At 37.3% G+C, this 18218-nt stretch overlaps 1 protein-coding gene across 5 annotated transcripts in view; it reads right to left on the bottom strand.

The window, feature by feature from the left end:
• Positions 1-18218, bottom strand: part of LOC149574737 (uncharacterized) — a 170635-nt gene that overhangs the window by 37239 nt on the left and 115178 nt on the right. For all 5 annotated transcript variants that reach the window (XM_089814557.1, XM_089814556.1, XM_089814554.1 and 2 more), the window contains 2 exons: positions 2305-2430; positions 1829-1977 (listed from right to left, as the gene is read on the bottom strand). In XM_089814557.1, the coding sequence (XP_089670683.1) occupies positions 1829-1977; positions 2305-2430 (275 nt within the window). The remainder of the gene's footprint in view (positions 1-1828; positions 1978-2304; positions 2431-18218) is intronic.

The raw sequence follows: 18218 nt of genomic DNA, 5'->3' as shown, positions 1-18218 counted from the left end.
TATATTCTCATATGATCAGCGCTATTGTCTGAACCAAAGCTACTTAATTCAACAGATGTCCTAGTATTCTTGTATCCAATCCATAGCCTTGGTAGCTTTGCTATCTCTGAAGTCCATGTCCACAAATGAAGTAGCATAATATACATATCGCACTATGGAGAGAAGAATACGCTACCCTCAAGGATTCATGAGATCCCGAGGAGCCAATCCGCCCTTGTGCCACCTCACTGAGGGCTTTGGCGAGCTAGGATGATCAATTAATTAAATATATAAAATTTAAGCGAACGAAAAGTACTTAAATGGAAATAACTCTAGTTAGGAAAAATTAAAAAATATTCAAACTACTAGAAATGAAAGACCAACTACTAAAGACTAACTAGTCATTTCCGCTAGTTTATTGTCTCGGACGCCTACATGATCCCATTACAATGACAGTTTGGGATCTAGTGCACTACGCATGCACCCTATATGGAATGAGTACAAATATTGAGGCCAAAAAAGGCACAAGAACTAAAATTAACAAAATGCAAAGGATATAAATGAAGAAACTTTCTTAAGAGAAAAGGGAGAAAGAATGTAGAAGAATCCCAACATCACTACGTCACCTCCTTCAAAACTTTGCACACAAGAAAAAGGAAAATTGTTGGGTCGTTGATTTAGAGGCCTGTCGAAGTTAGACCCCTTTTTTCATGTCTTCCACCAAACCAAACCACTAGCTGCTCGTTGATTCTAACTACACCTTGCATAGTTGACTAGCATAAAACCATAAGTTTAATTTTGATTATTACTTCAATTGGTGGTGTTAATGAAATGGTAATAGTTTGAACATCTTAAATCTACCTTAGGAGATGGCAATAGCTTGGTTGATTTCAATGGCTAAATTAAGTCTTATTGAGTCACAAAGGCATTCATTATCTCTTACATTCTAGGAGTAGATTGGATTTATGAACCCCTATCTCTCTGCATTTGGTTGGTTGAAAGAAGTTTAGGTTAAGTTGGTATCCATTGAATGAACAACACTTTGTGTTAACCATCATATCTCATCATGTAATTGAGTGAAAGTCCACAGTAAAGGAACCTTGGGGTTATCTCATTTGACCACGCAATACATGTACATTGTTTAGCACATGAGCATCCTTCTTTGAGAGAAAGTTGGACATTCGAGGTTTCATCCTAGAACACTAAGTATTTGATTCTCCATGTTGTAGTTGAACAAAGCTCACATCAACAAGACCATCTCCCATTCTACTACATTCCAACACGCTTACAAAATCTTTCATCTAAATGGAAATGAAATTCAATGGTATTCTTAATAACCCTAGCTCATACTGATTGCAACATCTCTATCAGAAAACGAACGGCTGGAAATCTCTATGAAATTTTGTACATGCAGTATCTATCTTGAAAAATAGTCTCTGAACTGGTTTGTCTCCTAGATTGTGAACAATTCCACCATAAAAACAAGTGTTTTAAAGAATTTAAAATTATGAAGGCCATATACTGAGTATTTTAACCAAAATCCTGAGATAGTTACCAAAATCATTAATGAAAAACATTGGATAAGTGTGTTGAAAATATTGATAGGGAAAAACTGAAAGAAAAAATTTGAGAATTAACTTGGAAGAAATGACTAGATGATATAGTTTAAACAAAAACCTCTGAAATTAAAAGAACTCCAATTTCTATTTCTTTTTTCTTATAAAAGCAACAATTTCTACAAAGTAGCCACTTTATAGACATATCTTTGGTTTTCCAAAAGTTGCTGCAATAAAGAAGGAAGGATTTTGATATTTTATTCAGAACAAGAAAGCTGAATCAAAGATCTAACCACTGAGAAAAATAGAAGCATAAATGCTGCTCCTATTTTTTGTGCACCCGCAAAACAATGAATACTCGTATGTTCTGAAACTCCAGAAAGTTGTGCCACTGTGCTCGAAAATAAAGATGTAATAATTGCCATTATGGCAAGACTAGACCCTGCCAAATCATGAAACATAGAGAATAAGCCTTTTCTCTGATTGTTTAGTGAAGAAACACATAAGAAGCATTATTGTATTTTGAATGAGTTCCATCCAACATACTTGGCTTCTCCAATATGGAGAAAAAAACATGAAAGACTGCAGATTTTTCTGTTGGCAAAGGATTGTTCTTTATACTTGTTCTATAAATTTCCATTTCCTATGTTTTCTTCAATAAAAAATGAAAAATGTGTACGGTAATATCAACAATATCTTAACAGTAACCAAATTGAGATGAATATTCATATTGAGAATGCACAGCATGCCCAATTCTATTACACAAAACCTGCAAAAGATACAGGTAGAAGTCTGGCAATGGCATCACCGGCCGTGCATGCTACAGCTGCAGCTGCAAGAGATACTGATATAGATTCCACACTGGATTCTACATCCCTGTTGGAAATAGATGAGTCTGCAAAGACAAAAGAAAAATGTTATATAAGCTTTCTTCTGAATCTAACATATGATCTACATCACGAGGCAATTGATGCATTTAAATTCTTCATAACAAATTGGATCCAAAGAATAGAACAACATATCTTCTGTATGTATTTTTTTTGTACTCTTCTGTGGTGATTGAAGTATTCATCCAAATCACATAAAAACAAATGACTACATTAAGGAATGCAATAATTGACTACTTATAGCAACCCTCCCCTAAAATAAACAAGGATAGATGATCTAGATATGGAGAAACTCAGGCAGACATCAAATTCAACTGCTTGCAATATCCCTATTCACATTCATTAGTCTAGTCAATCACTCCAGTGTAAATCAACCTTGCAACAGCAAGCAATAACAAGGACTCATCGCAATTATTTTTTTTTTTCTGTCACGTTTCTATATGCTTCAAGCTCTCTTCTTGCTGATTCCAATTTGTCTGGAATTCAAAAATATGTCTATGCTACTAAACATTAGTTGTGTATAAATAGATCCTTCATATTACAGTCTATGGCCATCACATAACCCCTATCAGATTTGTCAATGGGATGTGTTAATCAATGAATAAGCAATATGAGTTCATATATATAAGTCAAATATAATGCTCACCTTAACTATAGACTTCAATCTGCATCTTTTCAGATCCCAGTTTTCTCATGGCTCAAATGCATGTTTATACTACCGAGAATAAGACATACAAAACCATTTGTAGATGGAAGCCTAAATAAAATTACTATGAAGCAAAAAAATTTGTATTTTAGATGGAAAGCAATATCAAGATGGCAAGCCACATAAACACATCAAGTACATTAATCAAACAGCTTGTGAAACTAAAAACTATAGTTGATTAAGAGGATTCCAGAGAAAGACCACCAAATACATAGTAATTTTTGGCATACTTGGTTACCAAAAGAATTGCATCCTAAGTTACCAACACAAAGCTTAATAAACATTATAATATTTTGAAATTTGAGTGCATTGTGAACAAACAAATTTATAGTATTCCATTGAATGGGACATATCTATTTATTTGTTTCAATTTGAATGTTAAATGATCATTTCAACAAATACTTGCTCAATACACAAAATACTTGGAAAATTTCAGTGTCATTATTTCATCTAACCAGAGTTCAAAGACTTGGGACTTAGACAGTACTAAGCAAGCCCAGAAGTTGACTCCACAAAAACAAAGCATATTTTCAGTAAAAACTCAGCAACTAAAAAGTGCTAAAACTAACTTCTTTTTTAAACAATAAATGTTTTTCCAAAGTTAATTACAAAATATATTAATTTAAAAATTGACACCTCAAAAAAGAATACATGGTGTAATATCCCCTTCCTGGTTGGCTTGTAGAATTTGGGACAATAACTTTGAATCCTCTCTTCTTATTAAGAGTTATGGATCCTTGATACCGCTCGTAAACATACGATTGATAATGAATAGATATTGATAAGATTTTCCAGAATACTATATATTCTATCATTCTATAGAGAAGCTGTTCTTGTCAATAATGCCGCTACCTTGAATATCGATTTGCCATATATAAACTTTGTCAATTTCGATGTTATGGAGTTATTTTTGCCATGTCAAAAATAGCTATATGAATTATGCAGTTGATCTCCTTCTCCCACTTACCAGATATTATTATTGATTAATAGTTAAAATAAATCAATAATATTTAAATTGATTTATATATAAATATCTGCTATATCGAAGGCTTGTAGAAGACCGAGTAGATCGATCAATAAGGATGTCAATTCTTAAGAATGTTTTGATATTTAAAGCAGAAAAACTAGAGTGTTGTCTCTCAAATACAACAGCCCAGAGGGTGTTAGCAGATTAACATTTACAACACACTAACAGCAAATCAAAAACAACAAAACGGACATAAAAACAGCAAAAAGCATCCAGTATCACTAGTCACGATATCTACTACTGATACTAAAAACATCTACTCTACTGATCTACACACTATTTAAAGTCTTTAGATAGGACCACCTAGGGCCATAACAAAAAGCCATAGAAACTACAAGTATAACAGTCCTAAAATTAAAAAAGGATTTTAAAACAAGGTGACAAGGGCCACTAACAACATCAAAAGAAAAGAGAAATAGGGATCAACTCCATAGGCTTCCTTTTGCTTGCATTGCAGGTTGAGCATCTGCATTGCCCAATCCTTCGTTAGGAATTTGCAGTGCTCCATGTAGTTGCCTCCACTATTGTCCTCCTCGCCAAGTGTGTTCTTCTATAGCAAGCATAAAGAATATGCCCAATCAGTGCAAGGACCTTATGATGCAAATGATGGCTAGACAAATACGTATTGCTATGAAAGGAAGGAATAATGGTGGCTTCACAACAGTGGAAATAACAGAGATATTAATAGAGGACATGTTGGTAATACTTTTGGCCATACAGTTAAAACATCGAGAAAAGTTATTTCAAGGCCACTAATTCCTACCTTCCCACCTAGATCTAATGGCCCCCATTTTTAGCAGGTTCCTGCAGTTGGCTTGATCAATTCACCATCGCGACCCTTGTGCGCTAACAATGGGATTTGAGGGTCTTAGTTGTGGGGTTATAGTCTTTCCAATAACCCATGGTGTGTTTTGGCTCCATTTGAGGGACTTACTATTTATAGTGAGTCAAACTGTTAGTTCCGATGAGCTCAGTAGAGTTAGAAGAGTTGAGTGATGTTCTTAGCTTTTATTTTGGGCTCCAAGAATCCTAGAGGGAGTGTCTACTTATAGAAGTCACTCCATCGAGTTCGTTCATCATCTTTCTTCATCATGATCACTCTAGTGTTGTCAAATTTTGATTTTGATGCTTCTTCAGTTGTTTTTGCAAGACGGGTGAATTATTATTATTATTCAACTAAATATGACGAGGTTGTTATTTTTGTTGGTGTTGTATGTTGGTCACCTCAATATCATAGCTGATGAGAACTGGGATGAAAAGTTTCAAATCTTGGGCACAAGAAATAGTGGCCTTGTGTGTCAAAACATTACATTAGGGTGGAAAAGGTCATTTTGGAGCCAAAAGCAATTAATAAATTATATTATATAGCACTCCGTTATATTTAAATGTTGTGTTGAGGAAGCTTCTTACTCAAGATGTTTTTGGGAAACTTCGTGCCATTTGAAGATAATAAATATGAGCTCATTTGATGGGAAAGGCATCCAATTAATTATTTTCTTTTGTTGCCTATGAAGAAATTCTGAGTTTTTTTTATTTTGCCCTTGCTCAAGTATAAGGATTTAGTGATCTTGCCAGGAGACTGATTATCCTTGATTTATCTGTGCAATTGCAGCTGAGGTATTGCGATTGTTACTTCTCTACTGGGGCAAACTGTTTATGAGAAGTTGGAATTCATTTTATGGTGGCTGGAATTCTGAAATTGATGGGGTTTGAATCCATTTGTGCTGGGAGTGGCTTTGAAATTCAATTACAAATGGAAAAGTAATTTACCTTTGATGAAATTGGGGTTCGGGAATCAGATTTGTGATTTAATCTTCTGCTGAGGTAACAGGGTTTACTAAATTAAATTCTAGAAATTACACTGGCATTCTCCATCATTGTGTTCCCTGTGGTTTGGAGGATATTGTGTGTTGGAGGTATTCAGTAATTCATCTCTGATATTTGATCACATAATTATATCTGCAAATGAGACTCCAAATTTGATATTTGCATCTGCAAATTGGGATGCCATATGTAACTTGTTCTGGGCATCTATGAAATCTTGTTCAGCATTAAAAATTTGCTGCATATTTTCTACAATTCTGGGCAGTTAGGTCTGTAATTAAGCTGCAGAATGCATCTGCAGCCTGGGCAACATTTGGGTTTGATTGTGTGGGACTGATTACCAGGAATTTTTAGATTGGGTGTGCAGAATATTCCATTTGATGCAATCTTTCCCTACAGTTGTGAAGTTATCAGGTTTCATTTAATTTTATAATCATTTATTATATTGCAGCACAGTCTGTTAACAAATAAATTCAGAATTTGGTGAAGTTATTGTTGCATTCTCAGAATTTACATTTCAATTCAGAATTTTTCATTTCATGTTTATATGCAAACAACTCTCGAATTAAATACAAAACTACCAAGGACAACATATCTGATCTATTGAAGTTTGCTTGCAAGTGTTTGACAAAAATGTCAAATTATTGATTAATGAAGGAAATTAATGTGGTTTAACTATAACCAAGTCAGGGTTATTACAGTGGTATCAGAGTGGTTTCATGCCATCTTGTGGGGTAGGAAAACAAATAATTATTTCCAATCTGTTATATTTTGAGTGACCAGCACTCTGTCTTTTCTAGCCATGGACAAACACAGGAGGACTATTAGTTCTATGAGCCAATGGAGCGATGCAGAGAATAGTGAGAAAATAAATGCCTTGAGGGAGAGTATGGAGAAATTTAAGCTTCATCACCAGAGGATGGTGAAGAGCTTTCTGAATCTAGAGATGGTTGAGAGGACAGCGAGGTATATGGTTTCCCTCTTGAGAAGGTCGGCAAGAAGGAAGCTCAAATTTTCCACAAGTATCCATAATGCAGATGTACCTGTATTTAGTATGACACCTGCTAGTCCTATCTGCAGTGTTGATAACGGACTTGTTTCCCAGAGATCGATAAATGTGTCAATTCCCTTGGTGGGCAGTAGCATTGAGCTTCAGCAGGTTGAGGCTCCCAGTGTAATCGGTGTGGTTAGTTCACAAGCAATTGATGTTGTCGTTGCCACTGACTGTTCAGGCTCTCCCACGAAGGGAGTTCTTATTGGAGACTTATATGTCAGTTGTCATAGTGTTGCTCCAATGTAGGGGGCAATCGCTTCCTCAAGTGGGACCGAAGCACATAAGGAGTCACTCAACTGTGATGTTGGTGATCTAGGTGTTACAGTAGAGTCAATAAATGCGGTTTCATGCTCTAGTATTATTGATTCACAACCTGACCTGAGTCATGTGTATAGAGTCAGGTGTCCACAGTTGAGGCTTTGTCAGGAGAAGTGGATACAAATAGTATAGACACATCTAATGATCTGTTGGATGATACTATGAGTTGCACCGGAAATGATATCCCTTGTAAGGTATCAGCTAATGACTCCGAGGAGGTTTTGGATGCGTCCCAGGACCGATGTTTATAGGATCTTACTATTGAGGTGGAAGGTCAGGCATGCGAGGGGATTGATATTGCAAGATCTTCCATTTCTTTGGATGAGGTGTTGGTTGAAGTACCAAGTAGTTGTATCTCGGATGCAGAGTTGTGTGAGGACAATAACACACTTGCAGTTGTTTACCGTACAGGGTAAAAGAATACTTAACACATGTAGTATAGTAAGATATAACGCAAAACAAATACTTTATTCATACATGCAATATGCTTATTACAATAACTCCAATGATTACAATGATGATCCAAAGTCCATTTCGGACGGTGTACATATACCTTGCCGAAGGGTTGACCCAAGCGTCACATGCCTATTCGGATACTATTCTACCCGTCAGCTACAATATAGAATTTATCGACAACATCATCCCCCCCAAAAAGAAAAGTCGTCTCCAGACGACAATCACAAAATATTTGAGACAGATTAACAAAATAGAATACACTAACTGTGACTAACAGGGTAGATCTTTTTCCGTCACATCACATTCACATTTCTCCCATGCCTACACCAAATTGGTCTCCAAAACACATTGCATCTATAACCTCCGCTAACACAATACTGTCACCTTAGCCATGTTGACCTTGATAGCCACCTGTGCCCCCTTCTCTACTTCAACTCTTGGGTACGCTAAGCCAAGTGTTGCTCTACTGCCTCCAGCTGGATGATCAGCTCCTCCCGAGCTCTCTATGCATCCACCAAGACAACCTCATGTCCAACACATACTCTGAGTGCCTCAAAGCATATCACCCTTCTCGAATTCCAGCTCTGGCAAACAAACACTCCATGTCTGCAGCAGCTCCAAGTTTCATCAGCTAGTCACACTTTCCACAACTGATAACTGAACTGACTAGGGGTCTAGGGGCCAAGACCAAATTAGCACTCTCAAACCCACATAAAAGTCCATGGAAAACACCATTTTTGTGAATTTCTTCCAATCCCACACCATTTCTGCCAGCCGCTTATGTTTTCTTTGTTACCTGTTTATGTCTGTCCCTCTGGTACCATATCTTTTCCATTCTCAACTATTTTGATTTGTCGTCGGTTTTTTTAATTTAAAAAACCTCCTGTCACCCTTCTATGTTTGAATGGTGGTTATCTCTTGTATCTAAACTAGTGTAAGATATTTTGTTGCACCGTACAATGGTTGTTCAGTTTGTACAGAGGTGTTCCAACACTCCTTTTAGGTCGTACGGCTCTATTACAACTTTTAGTAACCGTACGAGATGCCTTCTTGTCTTCTCATGCGGTCATACTTATGATCCTTTTGACTATTGTTCTCCTGTTTATATCTTATTACGCCTATCGACTTAAAAATAAACAGATCTATTTTACACTTAATTTACATATATACATTAATATTCCTTATTTACTCTCAGTTGTTTGTCCACAGAGGTGCGTTATTTCTTTCATGATAGACTTTCAGCTTCGATCCATTCATTGCATCAGCTACTTCCTTCTTGTCGAGCGTCCATAATTTTATTGCTCTGTTATCGCCCACTTCACAAATTTTATATGGCCCAACCCACTTTATTTTAAATTTACCTAGTCTGATCTCGTTGCGCCTCTTATACTTCAAAACTAATTGACCGGGTTGAAGCTTATTTAATTTTAAATGCTATTCATGTCGTGCCTTAAGCCTATTCTGTAACCTTCATGGCCCGTTGTGCCCGCAATTGTCACTCATCAAGTTTATTTAAATTATACAATCTCTCCCTCAGACTTTCCATATCGCTCAATTTGTTCTCAAAACTCAGTACCATGAATTCTGTCGGCCGCCACTCCTTGCCGTCAATCACTGTATTCTTGATTCTATAACCGTCACTCCGTACTGCTGAAGTTTTTATTAAGCCCTTCCACTTTGCTTCCTGTACAGACCGTACGATGTGTTTTCGTTGCTGTCGCAACCTTTCTACTATATCTGTGGTGCAGTGTAACCTTTTCTTTTTGCGCGGTCCATTCACCGTGTACTGTACGGTGGAATATTTCCTTTTGTATATAAGAAGATTTTTGGATTCGATTGTGTGTTTTTTTTTACCATCAACATTTTGGATCATACTACATGATCCATCATCAAGATGAGAAAGAGCAGGATATTAGAGATATGCTGACTGAGCCTTACTCAAGAGATAAAAGAAAAGAAAGGGAGAGCACGCAAATTCGTGTACAGCACAAAAAAAGAGAGAAGTGATGTACACGAATTTGCACTTCTCTCTTTTTTTGTGTTGTACACGAATTTGCGTGCTCTCCCTTTCTTTTCTTTTATCTCTTGAGTAAGGCTCAATCAGCATATCTCTACTATCCTGCTCTTTCTCATCCTAACTTCTCTTTTTTTTGGTGTTTTACACAAATTTGCGTGCTCTCCCTTTCTTTTCTTTTATCTCTTGAGTAAGGCTTAGTCAGCATATCTCTACTATCCTGCTCTTTCTCATCCTGATGATGGATCATGTAGTATGATCCAAAATGTTGATGGTAAAAAAACACACACAATCGAATCCAGAAATCTTCTTATATACAAATGGATTGTGGAAATATGATGATGTTAATCTTTCCTTTTGCTGGGTTCATACTATATGATCTTCCCTTCAGCTTCAGCCGTAATCGCCTTTCCTTCTTTGGCTTCTCTGTATTCTTTCGAACATTCATTTTCCTCTCCCTTCTCACTTTCGTCAACCCTTAACATATTACAACTCGGAAAGAGCTCGTAATCCTCCATCTACGAGTGGAATAGGCTGTTCACCAAGTCTAAGTCATCATCATTCAACCCCTCCTAACCGTAGGACTCCTTCCTCATCTAGTTCCATTTGCTTCTTACCTTCGTCCTCTCCTTCTGAATCGGACGATCCGGCTTCTTTGCCCACCATTTGTCTGTGTAAATCAATTATGAATCTTCTGCCTCCACGTTCCATGGATAGGGTGTTTCATTTCCAGTCATGTTTTACTCTTGCTTGCACCAACCAACCCCGTCCAAGGATAGCATCATACCCTCTTCTTTTCCGTGGAATGACCACAAAATCTAGTAAGAATGGTTGCGTCCCAATCGTTACCGGCTATGCCATCAAAGTTCCCAACAGTTTGATCCTGTGCTGATCCGTCGTAATTGGAATGTAGGTGGCCACAGTGTAGGCTGTCCTAACTTCTTCCATATGTCTTCTGGTAACACATTCATGCCTGACCCTCCATCTACAATTGTGTCTGTCAGTATAGTGCCCAAAATGCCCATTTCCACTACTGTCAAATGCCTTTCTATCATAAGTGCCACTAGCATTGGTATCTGTTGCCCTTGTTCCATTACTATCCCTTCTTGTTTCCTCTGTCACTCTCGGGGGCGATGTTATATTCATAATAGCCGTTCGCAACTATGGCATCGTGAGAAGGTCATTTAATATAATAGGAACTTTTGTTTGCATTATCTATCTCATCATGTTTTGTTCCACCAAGTTCCTTTTTGAAGTTTCAACAATGTCTTTTACTTGTGATTTCTCTATTTTCATCTGCCTTTCGAGCTCTATTCGCGCTTTCTGTAACCTCTCCTTCTCTTCTTCTGCATCAGGGTATTTTTCTTTCCTCACCTACTCCCATGTGACCGCCAATACCTTTTCATCACATGTTTCAATGCTTAATAGATTTACCCCTTGCTTTAGGCATTTTGAATCTTTGTGGTCCCCCGGACCATACCATCTGCATAGCAACTGCAATGTTTCCTTTGTGGTACAATCTCTAACGAAGTGACCCCAGAGATTGCATGCACGCACGACACTATATCATCAGTCGTCTACTCACATCGTACTGTATTTGACTTCGGCTTCCATTGTTACTGTTGTTATTGCCACCCCTTCTAAGTATATTATTGTTGCGATATCCTCCCGAAGTTGCATCGTTGTTTGTATTATTCCCAGTGGACACTTCTTACGTTAGTAACACCTGTTGGTGTCCTTTTGATTTCATGTTAAACAAACACTCCTTTAGGGAATGTCCCGCAACTTGGCAAATGTCACAAAACTATTTCTTCAGGCATGAGCCCTTTGTATGGCCATCTTCTTTATAGTCTGTGCACCACATTTCTCCCTTCACTGTGTCTAGATTCTTTTTCAAATTCTTAAATTCTTTCATCATTCTGAGCATATCTTTCTGTAATACTCGAACCTCCTTGTTCGATTCCTCATCACTACTGCTACTTTCAGATGATGAATCATTTGAATCCGACGACTTATGCTTTTTCTTTTTATTTGTCTTCTGTTTTCCAAATCCATCGCGCGATTATACGCATTGACGTACGATGTGGGTGGTACAATCTTCATCTTCTTTTTTAGAGTTGGCCGAAACCCCTCTACAGACCATCGTTTCTTCAATTTGTCCGCTGGTTGACTTTCCATCTTCCCAACCAGCTCTTTTAGCGACCAGGCATAGGCCCGAATTGTTTCATTCTTTCCTTGTTTGGTACTGTATATTTCTACTACAATTTCATTATCATCTCGTAGCAATCGAAACTCTACTATGAACTCCTTTCTGACCTATGCCCATGTAGTTAGTTTCTAAGGGCCGGTTTCCGAAAACCAATCAATTGCCACAACCCGTAGGGTTGCTGGGAACTATCTGACCTAATCGTCCTCATCCGTTACACCATTAGCTGTCCATATGGTTTCGCACGTCTTGCAATGTCTAATTGGATCTGTTGTACCATCACCATTAAACTTTGATAATTTCTCTTTGGTACCTGCCATCACTACTTTCTTTTGATTTTGAGGTAGCTGTTGCGTACCCACGCTATTTTGAGCACCCGCGTTGTTCAAAGTACCTACGTTGTTTTGCACACCCGTGTTGTTCTGCACAACTGCACTATTCTGTACAACCACGCTGCTTCGGACAATCGTCCTACTTCCGACAACTATGTTACTTGGTGAGAAAAGATCTTCCTCAAGAGAAGTTGTTCGATTCTCTTCCTGTATCCTTTCGTCGGGTGTATCGAGAATGAAGAGTTCACTCCACGCTCGTGCTCCCTCGGCACTTTGAGCCGTACAAGTTGCTTCCCTTCCATTCGGCTACTCTACCCTCAACGTATACAAGTTAATGAACTCTTCACTTGTTTCTTCAACCAAATTCAATCGCTATCGAGTCTCCTCCAGCAATTCCTCCGTATTCCTCAACCTACTAGGTGAGTGTACTCCCTCCGTTTGTGCCCCTTCACCCCCTCGGTGTCCATCGGCAATCTGCTGAAGCTTCTGTCTGCGCTCTACCTGCTATGCTAAAATTAAAACTTCTTGTGATGTACGTATTTCATCCTTGTCTTTTGCCTTGTTCCTATCCTTGTTCAACAAATTCAACATTAATCTTCATAACATTCCTTTGTTCCAGGTTCGTCTGGAAGTTTTGTGATCACCAATTATGATTCAGTTTCTTATCATAGTGTAGTTGGTGAGACAGAGAGTGTGCATAGGAGGCAAGGGTTACAAAGGCATCGGGTGGCCGGTCAGCTAAAGGTGAGTGATAGTGACATCACTTCAACTTTTGAAAATTATGATGTGATTCCTCAGGTTTTAGCTACATCTAGTTGGGGTGCTCCTATGTTAGATGAGCACAGTGATAGTAGTCTTTCCCTAGTAGAAATTCATGTGCTTCGAGAGGCTGTGGAGATCTTGAAGCATAATTACTCACAATTAGGTGCTAAAAGGGATGACCTTATGGAGTGGGGTAGCATCTGTTATGATGCATTATTAAGGAAAGAGGTGGTGGTTGAACTCACCCAAGAGCTTGAGTTGACTGTGGACTCTCTTCAGTGTACTCAGTTGGCTCTTCAGGAGTCACGGTCATGGTAGGATGATGTTACCATGGAGTTGGAGTAGGTACAGTCTACACTAGCCCCAAAACCTATTTAGTTGAATATTGGTTTGTGGTGAGTCTTTTTCCGAGATTGGGGATGAGGGGCATGATGATGTGGTAGTCACATTTGTCTAGAATATGGATGCAGTAGGTACAAAGGAGGAAAGAGCATCAGTGGAGAGTAGCTCTCATGGTGATTTTCTTCCTTCTGCTAGAAGTGAATCTATTTCATCGTTTCATACAACTGATAGCAATGGACAATTAGCAATGCCACATTTTCAATGGGATCAGTTGTGCGCTATAGGGAAGCACATTGACACTTCCACATATAATTTCTAGTGCATTGAGTCTTTCGTGGAGTATTTTTTGGAAAGTGCAGATTTGAGGGAGGATTCATACAAAATATCTAAGGGTGCTCTGATTTAGGGCTCTCGGGCTATACGGCAATTTTAAGGGTGGGTTTGTTGAGAGGATTGCCTAGGATCCTTCCCAACTCGTAGTTGTACGGGGTAAGAGATTGGAGCCATCACTTGATTCTCAGTTTGGTACTAATGAGCCATTGACAGAGATCGAGGCTTTCTACCGGCATTACACATCGGGTTGTGCTCATCATTTTACTTTTGATTTATAGATAGAGGATTTGATTTCACATCAGTGCGGGTAGGCTCCAGTTTCATACCATCCATTATTGGATGGATTAGCACCATCTTTTGCAAATGGGATTGTCAACTACAAGTTAAACCACTTGCAGTATCTACACACCCAAAACAATTTATCAAAGATTGGAGTTGGTGATAGTGATTCACGTACTTATGGTCATTATCATCTCCACAGTGCAGTTGGGTGTGAGTGTTAGTTTGCTAGGGATGGATCAAGGGCCTTACTCCTTTGACATTGAAGAAAGAGTGTAAAAAAGAAAGGTATATGGAACCTTCATTATCAAAGGATAAATTACATTCAAATGGTTTTATATGCAAAAAGGAGAAAGGTAAGAAACATTTCAAGAAGGACTCTCATCAGCAAAAGAAAAATTAAAACATTTGGACAACTATCAACTAAATGATCTAAGAAGGAAACTATGTTTACATTGCATAGAGACTTGGGACCCTTTACAAAGTGTTCAGTCAAAGCAAAAGCACAGACTAAGTATGTTTCAGCTAATGAGTTAGCATCAAAGGATGGAAAACAACAATCTAATTTTGAGGGAAGCAATGAGGGAAAAACAACAAAAGAGTTTGGTGATGAAAACAATATTGTACGACTTACTAGTACTAAGCAAGCAATAAATTTTAAGGTGAGGAGAATGATTTAGGGCTAGATGAGGGGCTATTTATAATTTTATCTCCATACATTTGGCTAAGAAAGGGCTTTAGACAGAGGGACTGAGGGTTTCAAAGTCATTGTGATCAGTAGGCATAGGCTACAGAGTACTCATATAAATATTCATCTTCATATGCAGATAGGTGATTATAACATGGTGATGATTTTTATGTAGCGGATATGGGAGACTACAATGTTATTCTCAGCATGCCTGCCTAGATGAGGTCGCTAGTTGAGTTCACTTCTAATTTGGAGAAAATGGAGATGCAATTTGAACACTAGGGCATGAAAGTGATACTTAGAGGCATATCAGACAATAGACTTAGGGTGGTCTTGTTGATGTGAGTTTTGTTCTACTACAACATGCAAAATCAAATTCTTAGTATTCCAAACAAAACACCAAATCTTCAACTCTTTCTTGAATAAGGATGCTCATATGTCGAACAATATAGATGGATTGTGTGATCAAATGAGACAACCTCAAGGTTCCTTCTTTTTGTTGACTTTCACTCAATCTTATGATGTGATGTGTTGATTATCACAAAGGGTCTTGTGTTACTCATTCAATGGATATCGACTTTGACTTTAACAACTTCAATCACTTCCAACCAAAAAAACTACAAAGGAAAGGGTTTAGAAAGCTACTCTATCCTAGAATGGAAGAAACTGTGGATGTCTTTGTGACTCTACTAGACTCAATTTAGCCATCGACATCAACCAAGTTGATACAATCTCCTAAGGTAAATATGAGATGTTCAAACTATTACCATCCCATTAACACAATACATCAATGAATATCAATGTGCAAGCACTGATTGAAGTGAAGCTTATAATCATACCAATTGACCATGCAAGGCAAACTTACATTCAACAAGAAGCTAGTGGTATGGTCTAAGCGAGTTCACCAAAGATGTATCCACAATATCTTCCATTTGACTAAGTACCATTTGTAACATACATGAGATAAAATCTAGTCTAAGTGAGGAAATGTAGAAACCATGCAATACTCCAAAGCAAAACAAATAATCTACCATGAAGACAAACAATGAATCTGATGGAGTCCTAAATTTTACAAATTAGGATCTCCATTTTGAACACTTTTCCTTTATTTTCATTATTCATATTTATAAGTTATATATTTTTGTCTTAGGATAGGATATTATGTTCTGAATCACAATATGCATTATTCCTAAATCTCTATCCATGATTCAAAAGATTTTGTATTATCACTAACTTTCTTGGCTAGTCTAGACAATTCTAATCTATTATCCATTTTAAACAATTCATAATAGTATTATCTTATTTAATTTATTCTTTTTGGGAATGGAACTATTGAATGATGCACTAGGATTGTACCTAATCTAGAGGTCATTCTTGGAGGACACACCATTAAGAGAAACTTTTATGTGGCAAATATTCATAACAATATTATCCTAGGAATGCCTTGGATAAACTCATTAGGAAGATTCATTATGGATGGACCTAACTCAGAAATTTGTTTTATTCATAAGGGCATGAAATCACACTTAAAGGATTACATGATGGCTTCCCAAAAGTAGTCACTTGTAAAAAATGGAAAAAATACTCAGCCATAACCAAGGTGAATGGATAGCACAATGCATGATTTTAGATAAGTCAATAACCCAAGAAAAGATTATTCACATAGATATCCAACCTATACTAAATAAGCATCAAAAGGTTTTTGAAGAAATCCCTCTAGGACTACCGCCCAAAAGGGGTTTTGAACATCCCATAGAATTAGAAGGGGCTAAATCAGTGATAACCACTCCCTACAGACACCCTCGAAAATACGAGGAAATAGAAAGGACAATTAAGGAACTCCTAAACATGGGACATATCCAACCAAGCAGTAGCCCCTTTGCATCTTCAGTGGTATTAGTAAAAAAGGAGGACGGAACTATGAAAATGTGCATTGATTATCATGCTCTAAATAAGAAAACAATTAAGAACAGGTATCCCATCCCCAAAATTGGTGAAGTAATGGATGAATTACATGGCGCATGTTATTTTTCAAAAAATTGATCTACGCTCTGGCTACCATCAAATAAGGATGAGGAAAGAAGATATACCGAAGACAGCTTTTAGATGCCATTATGGACACTTTGAATTCCTCGTCCTTCCTTTGGACTCACTAATGCTCCAGCAACCTTCCAATCATGTATGAATGACATTTTTAGACAACAATTGAAAAAATTCTTACTCATATTCTTTGATGACATACTCATATACAGTAGAACTTGGGAGGAACACCTTCACCATATCGAGGAATTTTTAAAGATTTTGGAAGAAGAATCTCTATATGCTAAGTTTTCAAAATGTAAATTTGGACTAGAAGAAATCTTATTTGGGGCATAAAATCAGTGTCAAAGGTGTTAGTGTAGATGAAGAAAAAATTAGTGCTATAATAGATTGGCCAAAGCCCAAATCCTTAACACATCTCCGAGGATTTGTAGGGTTATGAAGCTATACAGAAGATTTGTAAAAGGCTTTTCCAAATTAGCATCCCCCTTTACAGATTTAACAAGAAAAGGAGCTTTGGCATGGAACGAGGAAGCACAACAAGCCTTATATAAACTTAAAGAGATTATGAGTTCATGTCCAATATTAACAATCCCAGATTTTACTGAACCATTTGAATTACAATGTGATGCCTCCAAAGAAGGGATAGGAGCAGTCCTCATGCAAAGGAAAAGACCAATAGCTTTCGAAAGTCGGAAGCTCGCTAACTTAGAGAAGCTCTATCCTATATATGATAAACAAATGTTAGCAATAATGCATGCTCTGGCTGAATTAAGACAATACTTAGTCTGAGGAAAATTCATTGTTAAGATGGATCACAACATCTTGCACTTCTTTTTAAGCCAAAAAGATCATAAAGACAGGCAACAGAAATGGGTGAGATGGATTCAAGCTTATAACTTTGATATTGAATATATAAAAGGTATTAATAATGGAGTTGTTGATGCACTCTAACGACGACCTCATATCAATAACATTACTAATATAGCACAAGATTGGAAATGGGATATTTTATTAGAATATGCCAAAAATTCTCAAACAAAAGAAATATTAGACAAGAACCTACCCAACAAAGACTTCAAAGTTTGTAATGACTTTATTTTTTACAAAGGATTGGTATACATAATTCCTTGATCAAAAATGAAGGAAAAGTTTCTTAAAGAATATCATGACAGTCCACTAGCAGGTCATCAAGCATACTATAAAACATACAAACATATTAGAGAAAAATACTCTTGGAAAGGGTTTAAAAAAAATGTAAGAAAATATGTACAAGAATGCATGACATGTCAGCGGAACAAAGCTGAATTAACACATCCCGCAAGACTACTACAACCTTTGCCAATTCTAGCTTAGAAATAGGAGAGTATATCCCTGGATTTCATAACAGGATTTTCCAAGGTATATGGAAAAGA

This window comes from Cupressus sempervirens, chromosome 2 (genome assembly GCF_028749045.1).
Source record: "Cupressus sempervirens isolate cs-2001-9-10 chromosome 2, ASM2874904v1, whole genome shotgun sequence".
NCBI classification, from domain to species: Eukaryota; Viridiplantae; Streptophyta; class Pinopsida; order Cupressales; family Cupressaceae; genus Cupressus; species Cupressus sempervirens.
Note: the sequence above shows the minus strand (reverse complement) of the source record. Positions and strands in the feature narration are given on the sequence as shown.